The sequence below is a fragment of the Panthera onca genome, chromosome D2 (assembly GCF_046562875.1).
Source record: "Panthera onca isolate mPanOnc1 chromosome D2, mPanOnc1 haplotype 2, whole genome shotgun sequence".
NCBI classification, from domain to species: domain Eukaryota; kingdom Metazoa; phylum Chordata; class Mammalia; order Carnivora; family Felidae; genus Panthera; species Panthera onca.
Genome location: NC_138349.1, coordinates 80,512,304 through 80,536,509, shown reverse-complemented (window position 1 = coordinate 80,536,509; position 24,206 = coordinate 80,512,304). Strand labels below are relative to the sequence as shown.

The following is a 24,206-nucleotide window of genomic DNA, read 5'->3' as shown; positions in this document are numbered from 1 at the left end:
GCCCAGCCTGCAGAAATACCTTTTTAGTGTCTCGGATGAGAATTCACACCTTCACTTCTGCTACTTCCTAAGTGGGTAACCGGGGACAAATTACCTGTGTCCCAGGCATGGGAAAAGTTAGAAGGCCTTTCCATAGGCCGGGGCGACGACAAAATGAGATGCCATAGTTAGAGTATCTGGCGGAGTGCCAGGACCACACTGAAAACACTGCCCAAGATACTAAACAATGCCCAGGAGGTATCTTCGGGGTGCACAAAGCCAGAAGCAGGGAGCGGGGGGAGTCGGGGTGTCGCGCATAAACCCCAAGGCAGAATTCTGCACACGAGGCATAAGTGGGGTTCTCACCCACACCCCGTCCCTCTCTGACTCCGGCGCGATTTTCGAGTTTGGCGGTCGCGTCCAGCCGCCTCAGGCCGTCTGTACCCAGCAGCCTTCAAAGGCACCCCCCCGGGGCCACCTGGGGTGGGGGTGGGGAGACCGACGGCGCAGCTAACGCGGGTCCCGGCGGTTCCGGGCTGGGAAGGGGACGCGCGGGGTCTCAGATGGCAGAGTGGCAGCCGGCGGTTTCCCAGTCGCGCTAGGCCCTCCGTGGGGACCCGAGGCCACCTGCGAGCTTTCTCTGCAGCGTGCGCGCGGGGGAGGGGCGGAGGCAGCGGCGGAGGCGGCACCCAGGGGCCGCGGCCGGGGAGGCCGGGACCATCGCAGTGACAGTTTCTTTCCTGCGGTGGCGGCGGCGGGGACGGCCGGCCTGCGCGTGGCTTCCCCAGGGGCCCGGTCGGCGCGGGTTCTGCGGAGCGCGACCGCCGAGGGGCACAGGAGGAGGAGGAGGGGGAGAAGGGGGAGAAGCGGGAGGAGGAGGGGGAGGGGAGGAGGGGAGAGGGGGAGCGAGGCGCGGGCCGGCGCGAGTGCAAGGAGCAGAGCCGCGCGCTGCGCGCACGAGGAGCGGGGCCGGCGCGGCCGAGGCCGGCGAGCGGGCGCTCCACGCTGGGGGCCGCGTCACCCGGCCGCAGGGCCTTCTAGCAAAAGCCACCGCGGCCCGGGCTGCAGCGGCCAGACGGATGCCAAGGCCACACGGCAGGCGCGGGGACAGCCGCCGCAGCCGCCGTCCCACGCGGGCTCCGGACCTCGGGGGGCTGCGGGTGAGTGGCCGCGCGCGCGCGTGTGAGTGTGAGCGCGCCCCGGCACGGGCGGGGGCGCAGGCGGGGGGCAGGTGCCCGCGGGCCCCTCTGCGGGGCTCGCTCGGCGGGGAGCAGGCGCGCTCTGCCGCGGCTCACTTCCTTCCTGCCGGTCCTGTGCGCGGCTCCCTGGGGGTTGCTTTCACCTTGACCGGGGAGGCAGGAAGCGGTGGCTGCCGGTGGCGGGGCGGGACTCTGGCGGTGACCTGTGCGCGTGTGCTTCTCGTTCCGACTCGGGGTGCAGCCTTGGGGAGGGTGCCGGCGTGCCGGAGGACCACCGCGCTGCTTCTGGGGTGCGCGGCGTGGGGGCTGGAAAAGCAGACCGTGACCCGCCCCTGCAGGGCGAGTGGGGCGCCTTCCTAGATGAGGTTGACTTTTATGCCATTTTCCCCTCCCCTGAATAATTCAAGCCTTAACCGAAAGCACAAAGAAGTGGATAGTCAGCTGAAACGTCATGTTCCAAAACTCTCTGAAACAACCCACAGTCCCGATCTAAGAGCCTAAGGTGCCACAATCACTGGGGGGTGGGGGTGGGGGTGTATTTAAGTTGTATAAGTAATGAGTAACTTAGGAAACAGAACCTCATCGAGAGGATCGAAAAAAGCCTTCTATCTGGTTGGCACTGGGGGTGGGTTGGGGACGGCTTTCTGGAAATCAGTGTCTGATGTGAGTAAAACAGACATCTTTCAACGTAAGCTCCAGTGAGCACCCTGCTTTGCAAACATCCTGCTAATCACGGAGAATAAAACGAAGTCCTAGGTTTTAAGGCGTGTCCAGAATGATCCTAGATATCACTAGGGTGCCGTTTTAGGATCTCATGAGTCAAGGCCCGTCAAGGTCAATATGGCAGATTTGTTCTAACAGTTATATTACACCTGGATGTTTGAGTTCCTGTTCCAAGGGGGCGGGGGTGCTTCCTTTTTCTATGGTGGTTTTACAACAGAGATTAAACCACTGTGTTCTGTTTCTTTCCAGACCTTGTTTTGGTTGGCAGTCTTACATTTGTGGGGTGGATGTTCAATTAAACTTCAAAAGTGTGCTCTGGGATTGCACTGTAGTAGGCATTGTGTAGGTGCACTAGAAAAATCTATGTTTTCATACAAGTCAGTGTCTTTGAGAAAGAGGTTCCTCTTACCATTTGCTCCATTACAGCGTCTTCATTCAAAGACACAAAATGTTGTTGCAAACCTAGAAGACGACTTGGCTGCTTGCGTCTGTCCAAGTACATATACGGCAAATTGTTGGCCTCTTGGGATATACTTGAGCTGTGATTTATGTATCAGCTGGTTCTTGGGAATTTTAAGACCTGTGTTTTCTTATACTCCTTGCTAAAAATGCACCATTTAAGTTACCAGGCAGATGATTCTAGTCCGTTATTCATATTGCCAACTTTGGGGCTAGTTTCTTGCCGGCTTTTGTGCCTGTTTCACAGGAGGCTTGGAGGGAGAGAGCACAGAACCATGGCCCCAGGGTATGTTCCGCAGAGAGGCTTCTCCTGGAGAGAAAAAGGTCTCTGGGGTTGGTTCCTGAGAAGACTGATAAAAATAGTTAGAGAGTTGTTCATGCTAGCTGCCTCTTTTTACTCTCAGCACAGAGGATGTAACCGACACAGCTTGGTCGTCGTGTTCCTCCGTTAAGGACTCTTCCCAAGCCAATTTACAGCTGCAATCCGGGAAGTGAGGTTGATTTTTACAGGGAAGCAAAGCCTGGTGATTCTTGCACAAACTATGAGGGAGTAGGAGGAATGTGAGAGGTGCCCCCAAATCCCAGCTGCCTACCTGGAAGGATGCATTTATAAATTAGATCCATTTTAATCCACTGGGTTCGTGATTCTGCCCAACACTAGCATTTTTTGTCAACCCTGTGAGAGGTGTGTAAATAACTTCGGTTGAGACCAGGAGAAATGACTCACGGTCATCCGGGAGAATATTTGAATCAGCTTTTGGTCCCTAAGGCTAATGGATTACAGCTGCTCCATAAAGATTTGTTACATGAGTACCAATTCTAAAATGTGTATCTTCCCAATTTAACTGCATCATCACCTCTTCTAGTATGGATTCTTTTTAGCCATCCCTTGGCATGGATTACTAATCATTCCATCCAACTGAAGCCCAGTTGATCACATTCATGTAAGAAGACTGACTTCCTCAAAGGGACTGTAAGAAACCCTCCAAACAAAACATAAACACACAGCACTGTGTTTGTACCCGTTGACCTGCTCATTCCAGCTGTCCAAACATGTCAATTGTCCGGTCGGACATGTGAGTGTACATTCAGAAGTCCTGAGTTGACATCAGAATGCTCGACTCAGGAATGATCTGGATGTAGCCACATCTAGATGTGGCTTTTGTCAGAAATTATTTGCACCTCTAAGCAAATCAGATGAACTTCTAGTACAGTCCTGTATCTCCTCACTGGCTCCTGTGCCTGCTGGGTCTCTAAGGAGACTGCTCAGTGCCTGGTCGACTCCTCTGTGTTCTGGAAAATATGGTTTTGTGTGTGAAAGTGGGTCAGAGTTCTGAGCTTAGCCGCCTAAAAAGGTATTAAAAAAAAAAGAAAGAAAAGAAAGGAAAGTTAAGGGATGGGACATGTCACAAAATACACACTGTGCTAGGTCAAATATTTTCTTCTTCATTCTTGGCATTACTTGCTGCTGGTTTTCTCTTTTTTAATGTTTATTTATTTTTAATTTTTAAAATTTACTCATTTTGAGAGAGAGAGGAAGAGAGTGCCACCCAGGCACTGTTTATTTATTTATTTTGAGAGAGAGAGAGAACGAGCAGGGGAGGGGCAGAGAGAGAGAGGGAGAGAGAATCCCAAGCAGGCTCCGCACTGTCGGCACGGAGCCTGACACGGGGCTCGGTCCCACGAACGGTGAGATCGTGACCTGAGCTGAAACCAAGAGTCAGATGCTTACCCGGCTGAGCCCCCCAGGCGCCCCTGCTGCTGGCTTTTAATTCAAAGGCAGAATTGTAGAGCTGCTTCCGCACCGTGTCGGGGAGAGTTGGGACTTGGTGACATCACATGGGGACCCCCAATTCCACAGGACTCTGCTACTGGGCTGTAAAACTGGGGACGCAGGGAGAGTCAACTCTCGTCACCTCGGAGCTGTGCAGTGTCACTATGGGGAGGGCTCCTGCCTCTCGCAGGCCACCCTCTTTCCGTCCCCTCCTCCCTGGGCGAGGTTGGGAGCCGTTCGTCGGTTCCACGAGGTCCTCGTCGGCTGGGGCTGCTGGGACGGGAGTTGGCCTTAAGCTGTTCCGTGTGAATAGACGTGGTTCTGACCAGCTCCCCAAGCCCTTGTGCGCCAGGCTTCCCGGAAAGCGGACCCTCCCCTGACTCCTCTTTGAAAAGGTCTTTGGAAGAGGAAGACGGTGTGTGTTGGGAGGCGGCCGCCAGGAAAGGGGGCGGGGGGTGCAGGCAAACAGACGGGGGCTCTAAAGCAAACAGAACTCTCGAGAGCTGCGGCGCAGGTCAAGTGTATCTCTGGGCTGCGGATTCGAGGTCGTCAGGTGGCGGGAAGGCGGGGTCCCCTTGGGGGTGGCTGGGATGGAAGCCGGCTTTCCCGAGGGGTGTTTGCCGTCGGCTGGGGGCCGCTGTGAAGTGAGGGAGTGGGGCCATGACGAGCGCGGCTGTGGGCGAGGGAGGTGACCCTTGGGGGGGGGGGTGTCCAGGAAGGACTCCAGGCAAACGGATGATGCAGCGAGGCCGGCCCCAAAGGCCGCCCCTCCCCCAGGGCCCTCCACCCACGAAGGGAGCCTCCGTGTCGCTGGTGCGTGAAGGTGACCACCGCCTGCGCCTCGCTCCGCTGATGTCCGGCCCTCCAGCCGCAGCGCTGACTTCTCTTTGGCGCCCGCGGTCATCTTTGCCCGGCTTCCCTCCGTGGCGGCCGGAGGGCGAGGAGCTGGACCGCACGGTGTGGCCAGCGTCCTGCCAGCCTGCTGTGCCGTCGTCACACGGGTCGCTGCCTTCCCCCAAGTGCCATTTGCTTCCAGCGATGACGCTTCTGTTGTCTGCCCGTCCTCGTGGCTTCAGTGTCCTCTGCGGGGACTCCACATTCTCCTGGCTTCATGCGCTGTCACCACCTCCCCGTGTCACCAAGACACCATCACCTCTGCCCTGGATCCCTGCGGTGGCCCCCTCACCGACCGCCGGCTTCTTCCCTGGCACGCCCGAGGGGCTTTTTAAAATTATCATGCCGGGGTGCCTGGGGGGCTCAGTCGGTTCATGTCCGACTTCGGCTCAGGGCATGATCCCACACGGTTCGTGAGTTCGAGCCCCACGTCGGGCTCTGTGCTGACAGCTCGGAGCCTGGAGCCTGCTTCGGATTCTGCGTCTCGCTCCCTCTCTGCCCCTTCCCCGCTCATGCTGTCTCACTCTCTCTCTCAAAAAAATAAATAAATACTACAAATTAAAAAAAAAAAAAAACCCACTCTTCTAAAAAAAAATAAAATTATAATGCCGTTTGCATCACTTCTTCGCTGAACCCCCTGAAAAGTCCCCCGTTTCAGTCCAAGCAAGAGCAGAGGTGGATATGGAGACCTGTATGCCTCCTCACCTTCCTCGCCCCTCTGACTTCATTTCCTCAGCCTCCTCTCTGCTGCAGCCAGCAGCCTTCTTGCTTTCTCTCAAGCCTGCTGATGCGTCTACCCCAGGGCCTTTGCACCATCTCTCTCTTTCCTCTCCCTCCCCTCCTTCAAGCCCTTGCTTCATTTTTGGATTCAGAGTGAGACCCCCTCCCCTGCCCTCTGCTGCCCAGTCGACCCCTCCCCAGGGCTCCTGGTTTGCTCTTTTTCTTTCTCCAAAAGCATGTGTTATCTTAACTTACCGTACAATTTATGTAAGAGGATTATTACTTATCTGTCTCTCCCGGCTAGATTGTAAACGCCACGAAGGGCAGGAATCTTTGCCAGTTTTGGTCATGTCCCGCGTGCCTAGAACATTGCCTCCGTGCATCCTAGATGGTCAGTGGATGTTTGTTGAATGAATATATGACTGAATTAATGAACAGGTGTGTATTAAGAGAATTAAATGAGCTGCCCGCATGTTCTTGAAGGCTGGTGCATTTGGGGGACGTATTTTAGACCTTATTTGAGCCGAGTATTTACTTTTGCTGTACGTCTGGGAATGTGATGGGGCGAATACTGTAAACTTTGTTTCTTCATTCACTCAGCAAATATGCATTTGTAGCAGGTGCTGTTCTAAACTCAGGATAGAAGATACAAACAAATAAATGTCCCAGGTACTGGGCCTAATGATGCCAGATCCTCTGATATTTTATTTTTAAGAGAAGCTGAAACCTGAATTTGTACATGAAATCTCCCAACTTGTAAATATCGTTAACTAACTTAAAAATTGCTTAATTTACCCTAACAACCAAATGAAACATTCATAAGAATTGAATGTTGCCTTTGGGGCTGTAGCTTGTGCTATCTGTTAGCTAACAGAAGGTTCGGACCTTCTAGAACCTTCTAGGTACGTGGGATCTCACAGGCTGGGCAGGATTTGGGTGAGCTGTGAGGACAAGAGGAGGAAGGGGGGATGTTTCTGCTACCCCCTGTAGCCAGGGCGGAGGGGAGGAGGCAGGACAGGCCGAGTGAGTAGGGGGCGATGACGGAGGGTGTGTGTTTCCACATCCGCACTCGTCACAGTCTCCCCTGGGCTATGCTGAATCATCCTTTCCAGGTGAAACACGTTGCATCTGTCAGGATGCAGGCCCAGCTGCCTAAACAAAGAAACAGGGTTACACAAGACAGAGATGCGTCTCTGTCGTCATGGTCTGAGGGTCAGCAAGCTGCAAGGTTCCTTCTCTTCTGGCTTTGCCCTGGCTCTCGCTCCTGGCCGTGCTGGCTCACCTGCCCCTGTGCAGCCACATTCCAGCCGGCAGGAGGGGCAGGAGGAGGCGGCCCTTCCTCCAAGGGCGGGATCCAGACTGTGATCCCAGTACTTCTGGTCACACCCCCTTGGCAGGGCTTGGGGACATGGCCACACTGAAGGCCAAGACAGGCTGGAAAAATGTAGATTCTACCCGGGTGGCTATATATCAGCTAAACATTATATTTTTCTGTGAGGGAAAGAGAATGGGTCTCACAAATATCAAGCAGTCTGTGGCATCTGTTCTTCTGGGTCTCGGGTTCTGTGAGGTCAGGCACCTCTCACTGTGCCCTCGGTTTGTTTGTTTGTTTATTTATTTATTATTTTATTTTATTTTTCACTTGAGAGAGCGAGAGGATGGGGAAGTGGCGCAGAGGGAGAGAGAATCTTGAGAGAGAGACAGAGAGAGAGAGAGAGAGAGAGAGAATCACGCCCAGCGTGGAGCCCGATCCCGTGGGGCTCGATCCCCTGACCTCGGGATCATGACCTGAGTCGAAATCAAGAGCCGGATGCTTAACCCACTGAGTCACCCAGGTGGCCCCGTGCCCTCAGCTTTTTAATTATTTTAGCAGGACCCCAGCAGCACAAGTGGAAGGTGATACTCGACATGTAGTTTCTCTCTTTCAGATTCTTCTGGCCCACCGCGTTTCTGGTTAGATTCAAGGAGCCTGGTGAGCTTTGGTTTTGTCTTGTTTGTTCTCACGGCTGGTCTAGAGCGGCAGTCTCCAAACTTCTTGGTCTCGGGACCCCGCTGCACTCTGGAAAGTTACCAAGGATACCGAAAAGCTTTGCTTACCTGGGCCATATTGATTTGGGTTTACCGTATTAAAAATTAAAACAGACATTTACAGGAATATGCAAAGAAGTATTCCATTCACTTACGCCGTCTGGAAGTCTCCACTGCAGAGTTGTGAGGGAGCGATGGTAACGGAGCAAACAATGTTTTCACGGTATTATGAAAATAACACTGACCTAGCACATCCCTTACAAGGATGTTGGGGACCCTACACTTTGACAGCTACTGGTCTAGAGAACACAACCTGGTTATGTGGACTTGGGTAATTGTATTGAAACTGATGAGAGCTAGGGTTAGAGATTAAAAAGCATATTAAGACAGGAACGCTGCCACTGAGTAGTTAATGGTGCAAAAAAAAAAGAAAAAAAATATGTTGACCGAACAATCTATAAACGTCTTTCATCTTAGATTGAGGGGAGTTGGTTTCTATTTATCAACTAGAAATAACTTTTCATGTGGGACTTAACAGTGATCGGTTTGCATCTATGAGAAGTGACTAGATTCTGGTGTTTAAGATATACTGCATTAAACATCGGAGACATTCAGAAGCTCGTTACAGAGAGGTTGGTGTGAGTTTTGTGCGCGCTGAGCATTGTTTTTGGCCGCCCAGCCCTGAATTTACCTTTTCTTTTTCTTTCTTTTTAAATATAATTTATTGTCAAATTGGCTAACATACAGTGGGTATAGTGTGCTCTTGGTTTTGGGGGTAGATTCCCTTGGTTCATCGCTTACATACAACACCCAGTGCTCATCCCAACAAGTGCCCTCCTCGATGCCCATCACCCATGTTCCCCTTTCCCCCATCCCCCATAAGCCCTCAGTTTGCTCTCTGTATTTAAGAGTCTCTTGTGGCTTGCCTCCCCCCACTCTGTAACTATTTTTCCCCTTCTCTTCCCCCGTGGTCTTCCATTAAGTTTCTCATACATGAAACAAGTTTATCATATATGAAAACATATGATACCTGTCTTTCTCTGACTGACTTATTTCACTTAGCATAATAGCCTCCAGTTCCATCCACGTTGCTGCAAATGGCATGATTTTATTCTTCCTCGTTGCCAAGGAGTATTCCATCGTATATATAAACCACATCTTCTTTACCCGCTGAATCTACCTTTTCTCCCAGTGGAATCTACCTTTCTCACTCCTTTGGAAATGTAACGTGCCAGATATCTGCACTTTCTGGTGCCAGGCTGGAAACCTCATGAATCAAATATACCTGGGCCACATCTTAACAATCAATGCCTGTTCATGGGCTTAAAACTGATGGATTCAGAGTCCTTGTGGGTAAATCCTAGGAATCTGCATTAAAATTTTTAAAATTTTTTTAATGTTTATTTATTTTTAAAAATTTTTAATGTTTATTTATTTTTGAGAGAGAGTGCAAGCCAGGGAGGGGCAGAGAGAGAGAGAAAGAGAGAGAGGGAGAGAGGGAGACACAATATGAAACAGGCTCCAGGCTCTGAGCTGTCAGCACAGAGCCCGATGTGGGGCTCGAACTCACAAACCATGAGATCATGACCTAAGCCGAAGCTGAACACCCAACCAACTGAGCCACCCAGGTGCCCCCCCCCATTTTTTTTTAATGTTTTTTCATTTTTTGAGAGAGAGAGAGAGAGAGAGAGACAAAGCATGAGCCAGGGAGGGGCAGAGAGAGAGAGAGAGAGAGAGACAGAATCTGAAACAGGCTCCAGGCTCTGAGCTGTCAGCACAGAGCCCGATGTGGGGCTCGAACTCACAAACCATGAGATCATGACCTGAGCCGAAGCTGAACACCCAACCAACTGAGCCACCCAGGCGCCCCCCCCCCATTTTTTTTAATGTTTATTCATTTTTTGAGAGAGAGAGAGAGAGACAAAGCATGAGCCAGGGAGGGGAAGAGAGAGAGAGAGAGAGAGAGACAGGATCTGAAGCAGGCTCCAGGCTCTGAGCTGAGCACAGAGACTGATGCAGGGCTCGAACCCACCAACAGTGAGATCCCGCCCCCCTCCCCCCCCCCCCGTCGGTTTGCACAAAAAGGCTGTAAAACTCATGTGCAGGCACGTAGCTGGCGTATTCGTTTTCTGTTCCTGCTTTACACATCACCACAAGCTTCGTGGCTTGAGACAACGTACATTCATTGCCTCAGAGTTTTGTGGGTCTGGAGCGTGGGCACAGCAGAACTGGGTCCTGTGTTCAGGGTATGACATAGCAGGAATGGCATTGCCGACCAGGTAAGAATCTCATGAGGCTCCAGGTGCTCTTCCAGACTTACGTGACTACTGGCAGAATCCATGTCCCTGGGGCTGTGGTACTTAGGGCGACTGAGTCTTCAAGATCAGCAGGGGAAGATCTCACTCTTTGAAAGGTTTCGCCTGATTAGGTCAGGCCCACCCTGGAAAAACGTTCTTTGGATTAATTCAATGCCGACTGGTTAGATCTCTTACTATATCTGGAAAACCACCTCATCCTTGCCATGTGACATAACATCAACATGGGAGTAGTATTCCATCACCTTTGCTATGTACCTTTGATTAGAAGTCAGTTACAGGTCCATCCACACTCAAGGGTTACACAAACCCATGGATACCCAACCGCAGGGGCCACAGGGCTGTCACTGTTCCCCTTCCAGAGCTAGTAAAGCTAAGCTTAGGCCCAGACTGACTCCAGGTGTAGAAGTCCATGGCTCCAGGGTCCATGCTGTTAACTCTTATGACCTTTCTCCCTTTGAAGAAAGTAAGAAAACACCCAGGGGCGCCTGGGTGGCTCAGTCAGCTAAGTTCAACTCTTGACTTCAGCTCAGGTCACGATCTCACGGTTCATGAGTTCGAGCTCTGTGTTGGGCTCTGTGCCGAGAGAGCGGAAACTGCTTGGGATTCTCTCTCCCTCTCTCTCTCTCTCTTTGCTCCTCCCCTGCGTGCACGTGCGTTCTCTCTCTCTTTCTCTCAAAAATAAATAAACGTTAAAAAGAAAAAAGAAAAGAAAACACTCAGAAGACACGCCGGGTACTCCGCAATAACTCTCTTCACACCCCCACTTTTAGAGGTCTGTTTTAAGAGAAACCATAACCCCCTGCAGTTTGTAAGTTCAGGAAGAGACTTCCAAAGTCTCTCCAAACACTCAGGTTATATAAGTCATTTCGATTTGTTTATATTCTGAGCCAGAAATAACCCTGGGGTTTGAGATTTGAAACTCGAATTCTCAAAAAATAACCGGGGCTCTGCTTTTTGTCTTTGAAACAGACGAAGTGATTGAGAAGAAACCGTCAGCACCTGCCTTCTATAGACCGGACAGCATGGATCAGCCATTTACTGTGAATTCTCTGGTAGGTAATGCCCACCGATAGCTTACAGATGGTCTGAAAACCCAAAAAGAAGAACAGAAACATAGCGAATGTGAAATGAGTCACAATTACTTCAAGAAGTTTTGTACTTGTCGCTTTTCATCCATCTGTGTGGTCCTCGCCTTTGAGGAAGTGACTAATAAAGCCATCTTTGCTGGAACTAAAAATAATGCCTTGGTCCACAAAACTGTGAAATTTTAATTTCTCTGGTTAGACTCCAAGAGCGTGGTCCTTCAGCAGAACACCGGGGAAGGAGAACTACAGAGTTGACTTTGTAGGAGGGACCTCAGCTTCTTTCCAGATAAAAATGGGAAGCTTACCTTGTGTGGTAGGGACCCAGGGAAACATTCTGTGTGTAACACGTAGACACTGCTTTGGAATCCTGCGTAAATGGCCGCGTACTTGGAACTTCCTTCTTCTCACGTTTCCCCTCACAACCCAACACCGTAGGCACCTTCTCCAGGTGCATCTTGGAAAGAACAAGATGGCGGAGAGGAAGTAACAGGGGCCCTGGGATCACAGAGGCATAGTCTGTGTCCCAGATCGTTCTCTGGGTGAGAATGTAGGCACATTATATAATCTCCATGGCCCCGTTTTTGTACTTTGTGCCTTTCGACAATTGGGAACAATATTTTTAACGTTCCCAGCCTGTCACGAGGGCTTGATAAAGGGGAGCCGTTAGGACCGTCCCCCTTCTCCTGACGAGCCTCCCACCCCGCTCACTGCAGCCCTGTGGCCCCGTGGACAGCACTAACAGCCACAGTGGACCGAGCGCCTGACATCTGCAAAGCTTTAGCCCCAGAACACAGAGAAAGGCAGGGCCTGGTTCTTGCTCCAAAACAGTTTGGGACCCAAGTCCTCTTGGCCAAGATCGCCCTCACAGGTGCTCAGCTGCTCGGACAGGGCGAGGAGCAGAGAACTGTAGGAACTTCTTCACTTTCCGACCCCGTGTGGTCCGGGCACCGTGGGGGAATCGAGGCGGCCCCCCTCATCCTTTTCGAGGATCTTGTGTGTTTTCTAGAACATTGTGTAGAAATGATTAAAATGTCAGTGGACGTCTCAGTGTAAAAATGAACAGTGAGGCGCTTTTCCAGCTGGGGATTTTGCGTTTTCATGCAAGAACCCCACACGCAAACCCAACGTTACAGGTTGACGAAGGTGCCGGGCTCTTCCCGGTTTACTTCCGAAATCAGTTTTGCATTTGGGAAGAACAGGACCATTCAGTAGAGGAAAAGTAAATCGTATTTTTACTTTCAGGGGAAAAGATAGTCTAGGTATAATCACATTGCAGCTTTTTCTCTGTTTCTCCTTTCTTTGGTACATTTATTGATTATCGTCTGTGCCGCAAGGAATACGCTCCATCCTAGGCAGCGAGGCTGGATGGACAATGATTCTTGCCCCTCCAGGAGTTCCCAAGGAACTGAAAACAGTATCCACAAATAATTATAATTCAGCGTGGACTCTATAGTAATAAAAAGTGGACAAATTACTTTTGCACGTACAAGAGGCTGGAAACCCCCTTTGGAAAGCGCGCTAATTTCCACAGATTTTTCTTTCTCCCCATCATGTTCTGACGTCACCGAAGCCTTTATCTGTGGTCGAATGGTGACATTTTCCTTTAGTGCTGCTGAGCACTGCACTGAGCGTGGTGGCTGTGCTGCTGGACTTCTCACCTAGTGACAAGATGGCACCCTAGTCAGGCACCTGAGGCTCGGCCTCCACAGGCTTCCATTCCTGCCTCTGAGGAGCGGAAGCCTCTGACAGCTTCTCTGAAATTAGAAAGTCTTTTTGTTTTTAATGTTTGTTTATTTTTTGAGAGAGAGACAGAGCATGAGCGGGGGAGGGGCAGAGAGAGAGAGGGAGACACAGAATCCGAAGCAGGCTCCAGGCTCTGAGCGGTCAGCACAGAGCCCGACGCGGGGTTCGAACCCACGGACCACGAGATCATGACCCGAGCCGAAGTCGGACGCTTAACCGACTGAGCCACCCAGATGCCCCTGAAATTAGAAAGTCTTTTCAGAAATGAGAATGGCACCGCAGGGTTTGGCTAGAAGGAAGTGTGCCTTAATTTAAGGTGAAGTCTCTTAGGAAGGGCTGAGTTCACTCACACCTGTCTGATCTCAGAATCCTGGGCCACTTGAGAGTAGATTTAAGGTGCCATTGTCACAAATCTGGTGTCCCAGGTTTTCTTCATAACTTGGACCCAAAGACAGGCTGTGGGAGGCTGATAAGTCTTATTTCTTCTGTTCTTTTTTTTTTTTTTTTTAATGTCTATTTATTTATCTTGAGGGAGGTGGGGCAGAGAGAGAGAGAGAGAAGGAGGGAGAGAGACAGTCCCAAGCAGGCTCTGCACTATCGGCCCGAAGTCTGACGCACAGCTCAAGCTCACAAACTGTGAGATCATGACCTGAGCTGAAATCAAGAGTCGGACACTAAGCCGAATGAGCCACCCAGGTGCCCCTGTCCCTTCTGTTCTAAATTGACCTGGGCACCCAGTCCCGGGAGACCTTCAGGGCAGAGACGCCCAGGCCCTGAGAGTTTTCTCAGGGAGAAGGAAACAGAGAGAACGTGTTTGTGCTTCTCAGGCTGGTTATAGAGCATACTTTCTAGAAGAATGATTCCAGGTCCCTTCAAAACTGCCACCAAAACAGACCTCAGGCCATTGCAAGACCTGCAAACGTCCGATTCATTGCACCCTGTCCTTGAACCTTGGCTCCGTAACGCACAGCCAGACGGAAACCGTGTCTACCTCGATTACTCGTTTAGCTGTCCACATACCTTTTCATCACGTGCTCTGCCCAGACTGTAGTCCACCGACCCTCGACTGACGGAGGCAGACTTGGAGACCTAATTCTGCTCTGGGCTAATTCCATTAAAAAAAAACCAAACCTCTCTTCAACTGTGTCCTTCAAGGACAGCAGTACAATACTTTCTTTCCAAAGTAACTAATACAAAAATCTGCAACGGCCATAAATTCATTTATAGGCTATGATTTTCATACAGGCATGTCATTAGATTCTTTCCATTCTTTCTTTCAATTCTTTCCTGAACTATTTTTTTGTGGTTTGCTTTTACTGTCCCGCCGGATGCATTATCTTGACCATCCTTTCCTAAAATGATTTTTAAAGACCTGCAGACAAATTTTATTGCATAAGGCACTATTCATGACACAGAGGTTGGGAACTGCATATAAGTAGCATTGGAACAAGGCTTACGATCATTGCATTTTTAAGAATTTGTCACATACACTTGTCGCACAAAGGCTTCGCTTTTGTTGTATCGTTAACTCTTTTTAAAAAAAATTTTTTTAATGTTTATTTTTGAGAAGAGAGAGACAGAGCATGAGGGGGGGAGGAGAGAGAAAGAGGGAGACACAGAATCCGAAGCGGACTCCAGGCTCTGAGCCGTCAGCACAGAGCCCGACATGATCTCACGAACCGTGAGATCATGACCTGAGCCAAAGTCAGACGCTTAACCGACTGAGCCACCCAGGCACCCCGTCGTATCGTTAACTCTTACGGAACGTTCTCCTTGGGTACTGACGTCAGGTACTTAGTACAGAAGATACATCCAGAATCGCAGTCCTATTCATTTCTTACCATAACCAGAGACTCAAATTTTGCTTTGCAGAGAAAGCTAGCTGCCATGCCTGACCACACGGATGTTTCCCTCAGCCCGGAAGAGCGAGTCCGTGCCCTGAGCAAGCTTGGCTGTAATATCACCATCACGGAGGATATCACCCCCCGCCGCTACTTTAGATCCGGAGTGGAGTTGGAAAGGATGGCTTCGGTGTATATGGAGGAAGGAAATTTGGAAAATGCCTTTGTCCTTTATAATAAATTTATAACGTAAGTCTTTAGTCTCGGAGGCCTTCAACATGAGAAAAGTGGGGACATGCTCACAAGCTGTTTTGGTGAGACGGTTTGGACGCCGGGAATATTTTCCCATTCAGACCAGTTTTGCAATCTCTAAAAGCGTTACGTATCCAGGCTTTTAAGTCAGGAAGGAATGTATTCAAACGCGTCCCCACACCATTTCTGAGGCTCGGGATGGAGTGAGGTTCGGGGACAGGAGATACCTTCTCTACAGGCCAGTGCAGTGACCTGCGTATCTTTCTCTTTGACACTTCTCACAAAGGAAATGTCTTGTTTTATGCCATTCTCCCCCACAGGGATGTAAGTGTTTTGCGCGAGTAGGAGCCAGATTGTAGCTCTGTCTACGGTGCCTAGAACATGCCATTAACAGGTTTTTGTTTTTAATTTTTTAACGTTTCTTTATTTTTGAGAGACAGAAAGAAAGCATGAGCAGGGGAGAAGCAGACAGAGAGGGAGACGCAGAATCGGAAGCAGGCTCCAGGCTCCGAGCCGTCAGCACAGAGCCCGACGTGGGGCTCGAACCCACGAACCGTGAGATCGTGACCTGAGCCGAAGTCGCACGCTTAATCCACTGAGCCACCCAGGCGCCCTGCCGTTAACAGTTTTAAAGTTTGATTGGATGGGTTGCGACTGGGGGATAAGTTGGCAGTTATATGAAGGATCTGATTCAGGGATAGAAAGGAACAGTCAGTTTCACATTGTAGTTTGTTTTGTTTTGTTTTGTTTTGTTTTTTTAAGCAATGGAGAGAGCTTCAGCAAATATGGAGCCTACCTGGCTCAGAGCAGAGCTATTCTTTTTTTTTTTTTTTTAAGTTTATTTATTTATTTTGAGAGAGGGAGCACGTGCACGAACAGGGGAGGAGCAGAGAGAGGGAGAGAGAGAATCCCAAATCCCAACCAGACTCCTCGCTGCTAGTGCGAAGCCTAATGTGGGGCTCAGTTCATGGATTTCGACATCACGACCAGAGCCACAATCAAGTCAGAGGCTTAACCAACTGAGCCACCCAGGCGCCTCTAGCGTGAATATTTTTTTACAAAAGCAATTTATTTAGCTGTGTAATAACATTCTGGATAAAAGAGCTTCCAGAACGTTGAGTGGAAGTGGCCGCCTCGGAACAGCCGTGTAGAAAACAGCATCGTTCCCGTTAGACACTTTTTAGTAATGTGTCCCGGCTTAAGAATTAACAGAAGTGAGGTCTGGAGTTTCCTCCCTCATTTGCCCGTTTACTGGTGGGAGGATCTGTTACCAGTAACTGTTCAATCTAAGCTGAAACTCGTACTTTTATTTTAACTGAAACTCACATGTTGGTTGATTTCACTAGTTCCATTGGGGACTTAACCCGAGGACCTCTGAGAAGTTGGTGGTTCGCAACACTCAGCCTACTGGGGAAGACCGTTAGTTTCTAGAGAGCCAACCAATGAATGTGAAATTGGAGGCCACCAGGCATCATGGATAGTGCACGTGTTCCGAAAGTCTTAATTTCTGAACTCTAAGTTACCGATCGGTAATATTTCTTGTTTTGCCTTCTCCTTGCGTGTTTGTACACATTTCTGTGGAAACGTTAAGTGTGGTAAAACCAAAAAGCCACTATACTGAGTCATCAGAGTGTGTGAATTCCCTTCTGTTATTAACCACGAGACAACCTGTAATTCAGTTGTCCTGTGCGGGCCTCAGTTCCTTATCTACAAATGGAACACTTACGGGCAGAAATCTCTAAGCTCTCTTCAACTCTAAACGTTTGTGACTTTATTCTGTTTATAAAGCTTTAGGCAACTAACACTTTACATAGCCTCTTTAAGCCGTAATTTTCTTATTCAAAGAGATGAGAGTTATGGGCGCCCGGGTGGCTCAGTTGGTTAAGTGTCCGACTTTGGCTCAGGTCATGATCTTGCAGTCGTGGGTTCGAGCCCTGCATCTGGCTCTGTGCTGACAGCTCGGAGCCTGGAGCCTGCTTCGGATTCTGTCTCCCTGTCTGCCCCTTTCTCTGTCTCTGTCTCTCTCTCTCTGAAAAATAAACATTAAAAAAAAAAAAAAGAAATGAGAGTTATTTTACCATTCCACTGTCGCCTGTAGGCAGCATGACGAAGGCAAGCAGGTGTGATCTGTAAGGAGGAGAACGCCAATAATGATAAGGTATCATATATTAGCTGATCAAAAATAGTGTTTATAGCCCACCATGATCCATCAAGGAAGGACTATTTCTTTATTTAACAAATATTTATTGAGCACACATTATGAGCTGGACCCTATTCTACCAGTAAGGATACATCAGTAAGAAAAAAAAAACACACACCCAAAATTCCCTGCCCTTGTGAAACAAAATGTTCGTTTACCCTGAAAGTGATGCATCTGGTTTGCTCTTGGGATTTCCCTTTACGTCCACTGTCCCTTGTTCCTCAAGAAGGTGATGAATAATGAACTCCTAGTGAGCACCTCCTAATCCACTAGGGATTCTGGCTGTTATTTCTCTTAGTTGTGACTTTTCAGCGAAGAATTTTTGCTCAGTAGACACCACGGCACTACGGATTCATCAGTGGTCCTTTGAGTCTTTTTCAGGGCTGAGAAGAGATTACATTGATCTTTTCAGACTCTTAACGTTCTTCCACGACCCTCTGTATTGCCAGCCCCACAAGTGAGTAAGGTGGCGCTGTGGCGGGATTGAGCACCCCGCACCTCGAGAAGGACCAATGTGACACGGTCCGTCAGGGAGCAACCTCACCCTCGTAACCTCAGTGCTCCGTCCGCTGAGCTTACCGCCCTGTAATGCCAAAATCATAGGTTCGTGTCCGCCTTTGGTGAAAAGGCTGATGGAAAGGAGGTTGGGTAATAATAATGTAATAAACATGTCCATTTGGAAAAGGAGTTTCTTTCTCATACTAGAAACCACTGCCCACCTGCTTCTTCTGTTATATCATGCTAAGGATGTGCTTTGTCTTTTTCTAGCTTGTTTGTAGAAAAGCTTCCCAGCCATCGAGATTACCAGCAGTGTGCGGTACCTGAAAAACAGGATATTATGAAGGTATCGTGGGGTCGATTCTCCCCTGAGGGATCAAATGCTCCCCGAGTCTCCGTTATTGATCTGCCCCTACCTCCTTTCCTCCTTCGTCGCATCCTCTTGAGAGCTTGAGCACAGAAAATTCCATTAGCCAAGATGTTTCGATTTCTTCTTGGACCTTTAATCATCGTTACTGAGCCAGTGTGGGATGTCTAATTGAAACTGGGAGGCGGGGGGAGAAAAGAAGATCAAGAATGTGTTCAATTTGCCCTGTGGCGTGAGGAGGAATTATTCACTGTTCTTCCCAGAGACTGTCGGAAAGTGTGTCCAATTCCCCAGATTTGTTTCAGCGTCATCTTGACTGGTTCTGATTATCCCATATAGTCCCGAACCCCAAAACTGTTTGAAAATCAGTGCCGATTGTTAAGGCGGCCACAAAGTTCTAGCTATTTTCTTCTTGTAGGATTAGCCTAAGGGCATAATAAAGTGTTTGTGGATAGCCTGAAATATTCTCAAGGAAAAGGAGAGAGTTGTTGAAAAGTTATTTATTTACCATCAACATTTGCAACTGATATATCAAGCTTCAAACAATTTTAGCTGGAGAATATATCCTTTTAAATAACACGTTTTTAATGTTTCTCCTTTGCCTTAAGTAGTTTGGTTGAACTTACATGGAGAAAGATGAAACCGTATATACAAAGCCAATCACAGCCTGGAATTTTAAATAACTCTCAGAAGATACTTGACCATATAATAGAAGAAAGGCTCTCTTACCAGTTACATGTGGCCTGAGGTGGCCTGTAAGAACCCAGATTTTGTCAAACGACCATCTACATTTTTAAAAATCTCTATACACACTTCTCCGAAGGGGCCCTCATTGCCATACCTTATGTAGCATTTCTCTCAATCCTCTTCCTCTTTCAACCTCAGACGGTTCTACAGGGGACCCAAGGGCCCAGCCACCAAGCTGAGCCTTTTGCTCTAATTTAGTGTTATTCTTATTTTTGCTTATAGGAAAAAATTCTCCAAAAGCACATACGTTTTCTTTGTGTATGCTTGTTGAATAAATGGATGGATGGATGGATGGATGACAGGAAATTAAAAGAAAAGACATTTTAGTGGGACAGCCTGGCCAGAGTTAGATTCGGATTCTAGTAATAATGGGGCCACCAGCTAGCTGCATGATACTGGAGAAGACTTCTCGTCTCTGTAGGCCTTTGTTCCCTCATCTCTGAAAAGGAGGGTGGTGCTTGGGCTAAATCAGATTTCCCGGATTTTCCGGCCACTAAGAATCACTGAGAAGTTGTTTGAGGTCCAGACTCCCCAACCCTGCCCCGAAACACGTTGATTCGGGGAAACCGGGCGTAGGCCTGGGAATCTGTATTTGTACACGAAGCGCCCCAGTTGCCTGTTACGGTCTGTCAAGCCCAGCGGCCCCTCCCTACCATGCTGTCCAGTGTCTTAATCCTGATGCCGCACTGTTTGCCTGCTGTGCGGTGTGCAGTCACAAACCCACCACGTAAACACGGGGTACCTAACTCCACAGAACCCTTGTCCACCTAGTCGAGTCAACAGAGGCTCTTACAAAAGGGATAAGCCTTTCCATTTCCTACTGAAAAGTTGTGTTTTGGAGCCACGGCAAAGAGAAGTTTCTATTTCCGCCATCGTCTTTGGTTACTTGTGTCTTGATTTCTAATACGCATACCAGCTGTTTTTCTTTCTCAGCTGATGATCTGAAAGACTGTACTGAGAATCCCACTAATCAATATGTATATATATATTTTTAAAAGAAACTGAAGGAGATTGCATTCCCAAGGACAGATGAATTGAAAAAGGACCTTTTAAAGAAATATAACGTAGAATACCAAGAATATTTGCAAAGCAAAGTAAGTTCAATTGGTACATTTATTTCGCGACTGTTTTCTGTGCAACTATTTTTTGAATTTCATTTTCATGTGAGTGTTTCAAATGTCATGTGCCTTTCAATTAAAAATTAAAGATACAGGGCTGTAAAGCCAATAACAAATTCATGTGGATATGCAGGTTAAGCATTTGCACCAAAGATGTGGTATTTTTATTTCCTTACAACTCTAATAACGTTGAGAATGACTTAGAATATGGATTTTTTATGGTGATTTAAATACAGCTTTTTGACCAACTCTTGCCAGTGGAACCTGGAGGCAGATGACCACTTTTTGGTGATGAACGGAGCCAGTAGGAGGTAGGGAAAACAGTGTACAGTTTCTGGTTATTCTGATCTAGATTATTCTGATCTAATTATGTAGGCCTTGAAAATGTAAATTCGATTCTTGAATATTACAGTTAATATTGCACTAAGATAGATGAATAGCTAACCCTATGAATGAAATGTAATCGTATCACCAATGGATGGTGGCTTCTGGATCATTATTATGTAAAGAGAGATCATGATAATGATGTCTAAGAGATTGAAAGGCACTGGAAGAAGAAATTGACCAGTCCGTAGGGCCTCAAGTTCAAAGCTTGAATTCTTCCTGTTTTTAACGTTGTTATAAAGGTGGCGTTGCTTTTTTTTTGTTGGATTGTGTGTTTATGTGCTTTGGGATTGTCGCTTGTACTGACTTCCGCTTCAGTTCAATGTCACGAACTCGGCACATGGTCGCAGAATGTCTCTGCTTCCTGGGGGCATAGCCAGGTTTGAGTGCTGAGCTTCCATTAAATGACAGCGGGAATGTTGAAATCTGAAATGTTGAAACTCCTCAAGTGTGCATATTGATGATTTGACTGGAACTATGAAAGATAAGAATGATTTGGGGGACCCAGACAAAGCAACAGCAAAGGAGAGAAAAGCCCAATCCGGTCTTCCTTCACGTCAACGATGCATGTGGTTGCCCCCTCAGGATCTCCCAGGGAGGAAAGGCCTGGTCTGCCTCTGATGATAGCAGTTATATCACAGGCCACAACAGTGTCCCAAAGTAGATGTCATGTGGCAATCTCTGTGGAGACCGAGGGGCAGCCTTTATGCCTAGGAGAGAGAGAGAGAGAGAGAGAGAGAGGAGGAGAGAGGAGGAGAGAGAGATGGGTTTACCCATCAGTAAACCCTCACTGTAGGCAGCCCTGGAATCATCCAGAAGCTTGTTAGAAATGGGAATCTCGGCCCCTAGCCCACAGCTGCCAAATTGGAATCAGCCCTCATAACAAAACCCCGGGTGATTCGTGTGTACCCCAAGTGCTATTGGAAGCTGTGTGCCCCACCCCACCCCTACCAAAGTTAGTTGGTTTTCTTTTTGTTTTTGTTTTTTTTATATACATAATTTTTTAAAAGTAATCTCTACCCCCAGTGTGGGGCTGGAGCTCACCACTGAGATCAAAAGTCGTGTGCTCTACTGACTGAGCCAGCCAGGCAGCCGGCAAAGTTAATTTTTTTTTAGGTTTATTTATTTTTGAGAGAGAGATCCAGTGTGAGCAGGGGAGGGGCAGAGAGAGAGGGAGACGCAGAATCCGAAGCGGGCTCCAGGCTCTGAGCCATCAGCACAGAGCCCGACGCGGGGCTCGAGCCCACGAACCGTGAGATCATGACCTGAGCTGAAATCGGACGTTTAATCAACTGAGCCACCCAAGCATCCCCAAAGTTAGTTTTTATCAAAATCATTTGAGGAACTTATTAAAGATTTGTATTCTCTGACCTAATAATGCCTGGATTTTTTTTTTGTTGTTGTTTTGTTTTGTTTTTTTGAGACTAGGGAACCTAGGATTCATCATCTTAACAAAATTCCCCATTCGTTCTGATAGAGATGGCTGGACCGTTTCCTAGTGACTCCCCTTTCTCCAAAAAGCCCCAGTGGGAAGAGTTCTCGAGTCAGAGGCAAAAACTTCTACGGCAGGGACTGTCCAGTAGAACTTCCTCTGATGATAGACACGTTCTGTGTGGCGCTGTTATGGGAGCCTCTAGCCACGTGGTGCTGAAAAGGTGGCCGGCGTGACCGAAGAACTAAATTTCCGATTTCATTGCATATAACTTAATTTAGACTTAAGTAGTCCATGTGGCCCGTGGCTGTGATTTTGGACGGTGCGGTCTTGGGTGATGTGACCATTTCTGAGATATTTTGCTTTGGTCCGTCGGGCCACCCCGACCATCCTGCCCTTGATTTCCTAATTCTTTTTAAAAGCGCGGGGTATGGAGGGAACTTGACTGCCATAGCCCGCCTCTGGTAAAACGCGGGTGGCTTTGGGACTGCCCCCTTGGCCAACGTAAGGGGCCTCGGCCGTGATGGTTGACATTTTCCTCGCTGTCGCGTGAGTGTCCCCGTGGGCGGACCGCGGCCTCTGTGTCTCTGCGTCTGCTAGAAGCCTGCAAGTGTCCAGTCCCGCTTCGAGGCGGCTGCCTTGGAAACTAACCTCTTCTTGCGGCCGCCACGTTTTTTTTTTCAGAACAAGTACGACGCCGAGATTCTCAAACGACTGGAGCATCAGAGCCTGATCGAGGCCGAGAGGAAGCGGGTGGCTCGGATGCGCCAGCAGCAGCTGGAGTCGGAGCAGTTCCTGTTTTTCGAAGACCAGCTCAAGAAGCAGGAACTGGCCCGCGGGCAGATGCGCAGCCCGGAGCCCCCCGCGCTGTCCGAGCAGATCGACGGCAGCGCCGCGTCCTGCCTGTGCCCGCGCCACAGCCCTTCCCTGCTGCACGTCTCCGCGGACCAGCCTGGCAAAAGCGACGCCGCCAATTCCGCCAGCCACTCGCCCCCGGTCAACAGGGCTCTGAAGCCCGCGGCCACTCTGAGCGCCGTGCAGAGTAAGTGATGAAACGCATCCCCGCGAGACACGGCTTCTCTTCCGCTGGAGCCGCGGCCCCTAACCGCTGGGAGGTGCTCCTCCTTTCTCTCTTTTTTAAATTGTTTAAAATGTTTATTTATTTTGGAGTGAGAGAGAGACAGAGCGTGAGCAGGGAGACACAGAGTCCCAAGCAGGCTCCAGGCTCCAAGCCGTCAGCACAGAGCCCGACGCGGGGCTCGAACCCACGAACCGTGAGATCGTGACCTGAGCTGAAGTCGGACACTTAACCGACCGAACCACCCAGGCGCCCCCCCTCTTTTCATCATCCAGTGGGATAGGGCCCCCACGCGATGCGGTATGAAGGGTGCCACCTGGCTCTTCCTGTCCGTAACCTTAAAATTTGCCCGCCCGGATAGAACAGCACGCTGTAATCAACAGGACTGTATCTGGTCATGGTATAGAGATTTGAAATGAGAAGAATTCCAAGCATTTATTTTTCTTTCATGCATTTTAGCCAAGAAACACATGAATGTTAAAGGTAAATACTTACACTGGAGAGGGAAGAAGATGCTAAGAAAATCGTTTGCTTAAAAATGTCAACATAAATGTTATGGGGCGCCTGGGTGGCTCAGTCGGTTAAGCGTCTGACTCTCGACTTCAGCTCAGGTTGTGATCTTGCATTTGTCAGATCTCATCGGACTCTCTCTCTCTCTCTCTCTCTCTCTGCCCCTCCCCTGCTTGCTCTCTATCTCTCAAAATAAATAAAAATAAACTTTAAAAAAACCCTGCATTTTAAAAAATGTAGGGGCACATGGGTGGCTCAGTAGTGAAGCGTCTGACTTTAGCTCAGGTCATGATCTCGTGGTCCACAGGTTTGTGCCCCACATCAGTGCTATAGCTTAGACCCTGGAGCCTGCTTTGGATTTTGTGTCTTCCTCTCTCTCTGCCCCTCCCCTGCTTGTGCTCTCTCTCTCTCTCTCTCTCTCTCTCTCTCTCTCTCTCTCAAAAATAAATAAAAGCATTAAAAAATACAAATACAAATGTAAATGTACATGTTTAGCATGTCCCTGCCCAGGAGGCTCTCCGGCACGCAGGTCGTTACCCTCCAGATGGATTATAAGCTTCTGCCAACAGTTGCTTCTGCTTGGTGCCCCTCCGTCGGCACTGGCAAGCTCCCAAACCAAATGGGGTAGATTTTCCCCACAGACACTGTCGGACTGCAGTCTGCGTTTCCATTTATTTTAAAAGAGTTACGATAGGCAACTATTTAATAAGTTACCCTATCACTAATCAGTTCTGAAAACAGTGCTTTTACTTAACGATCACCAACTTTCACGAAGCTCTCAGAAACATACGGAAGACACAGGAAAGAGTATCTATCCTATGCCTGATGGTCCGTGAGATCCATTCGCTGCAGCCTGT

The 24,206-nt window shown here is 48.9% G+C and overlaps 1 protein-coding gene across 2 annotated transcripts in view; it reads left to right on the top strand.

Moving 5' to 3' along the window:
• The first annotated feature begins 857 nt into the window (after positions 1-857).
• STAMBPL1 (STAM binding protein like 1) overlaps positions 858-24,206 on the top strand; it is a 33,780-nt gene continuing 10,431 nt past the window's right edge. The window contains exons 1-6 of one of the 2 annotated variants that reach the window (XM_060642969.3): positions 858-1,139; positions 11,064-11,146; positions 14,795-15,012; positions 17,984-18,059; positions 19,826-19,921; positions 22,446-22,803. In XM_060642969.3, coding sequence (XP_060498952.1) covers positions 11,117-11,146; positions 14,795-15,012; positions 17,984-18,059; positions 19,826-19,921; positions 22,446-22,803 — 778 coding nt within the window. In that variant the 5' untranslated portion in view covers positions 858-1,139; positions 11,064-11,116. Of the gene's footprint in view, positions 1,140-6,063; positions 6,187-11,063; positions 11,147-14,794; positions 15,013-17,983; positions 18,060-19,825; positions 19,922-22,445; positions 22,804-24,206 lie in introns of those variants that run through there. The other variant, XM_060642970.3, reaches the window with a different exon arrangement.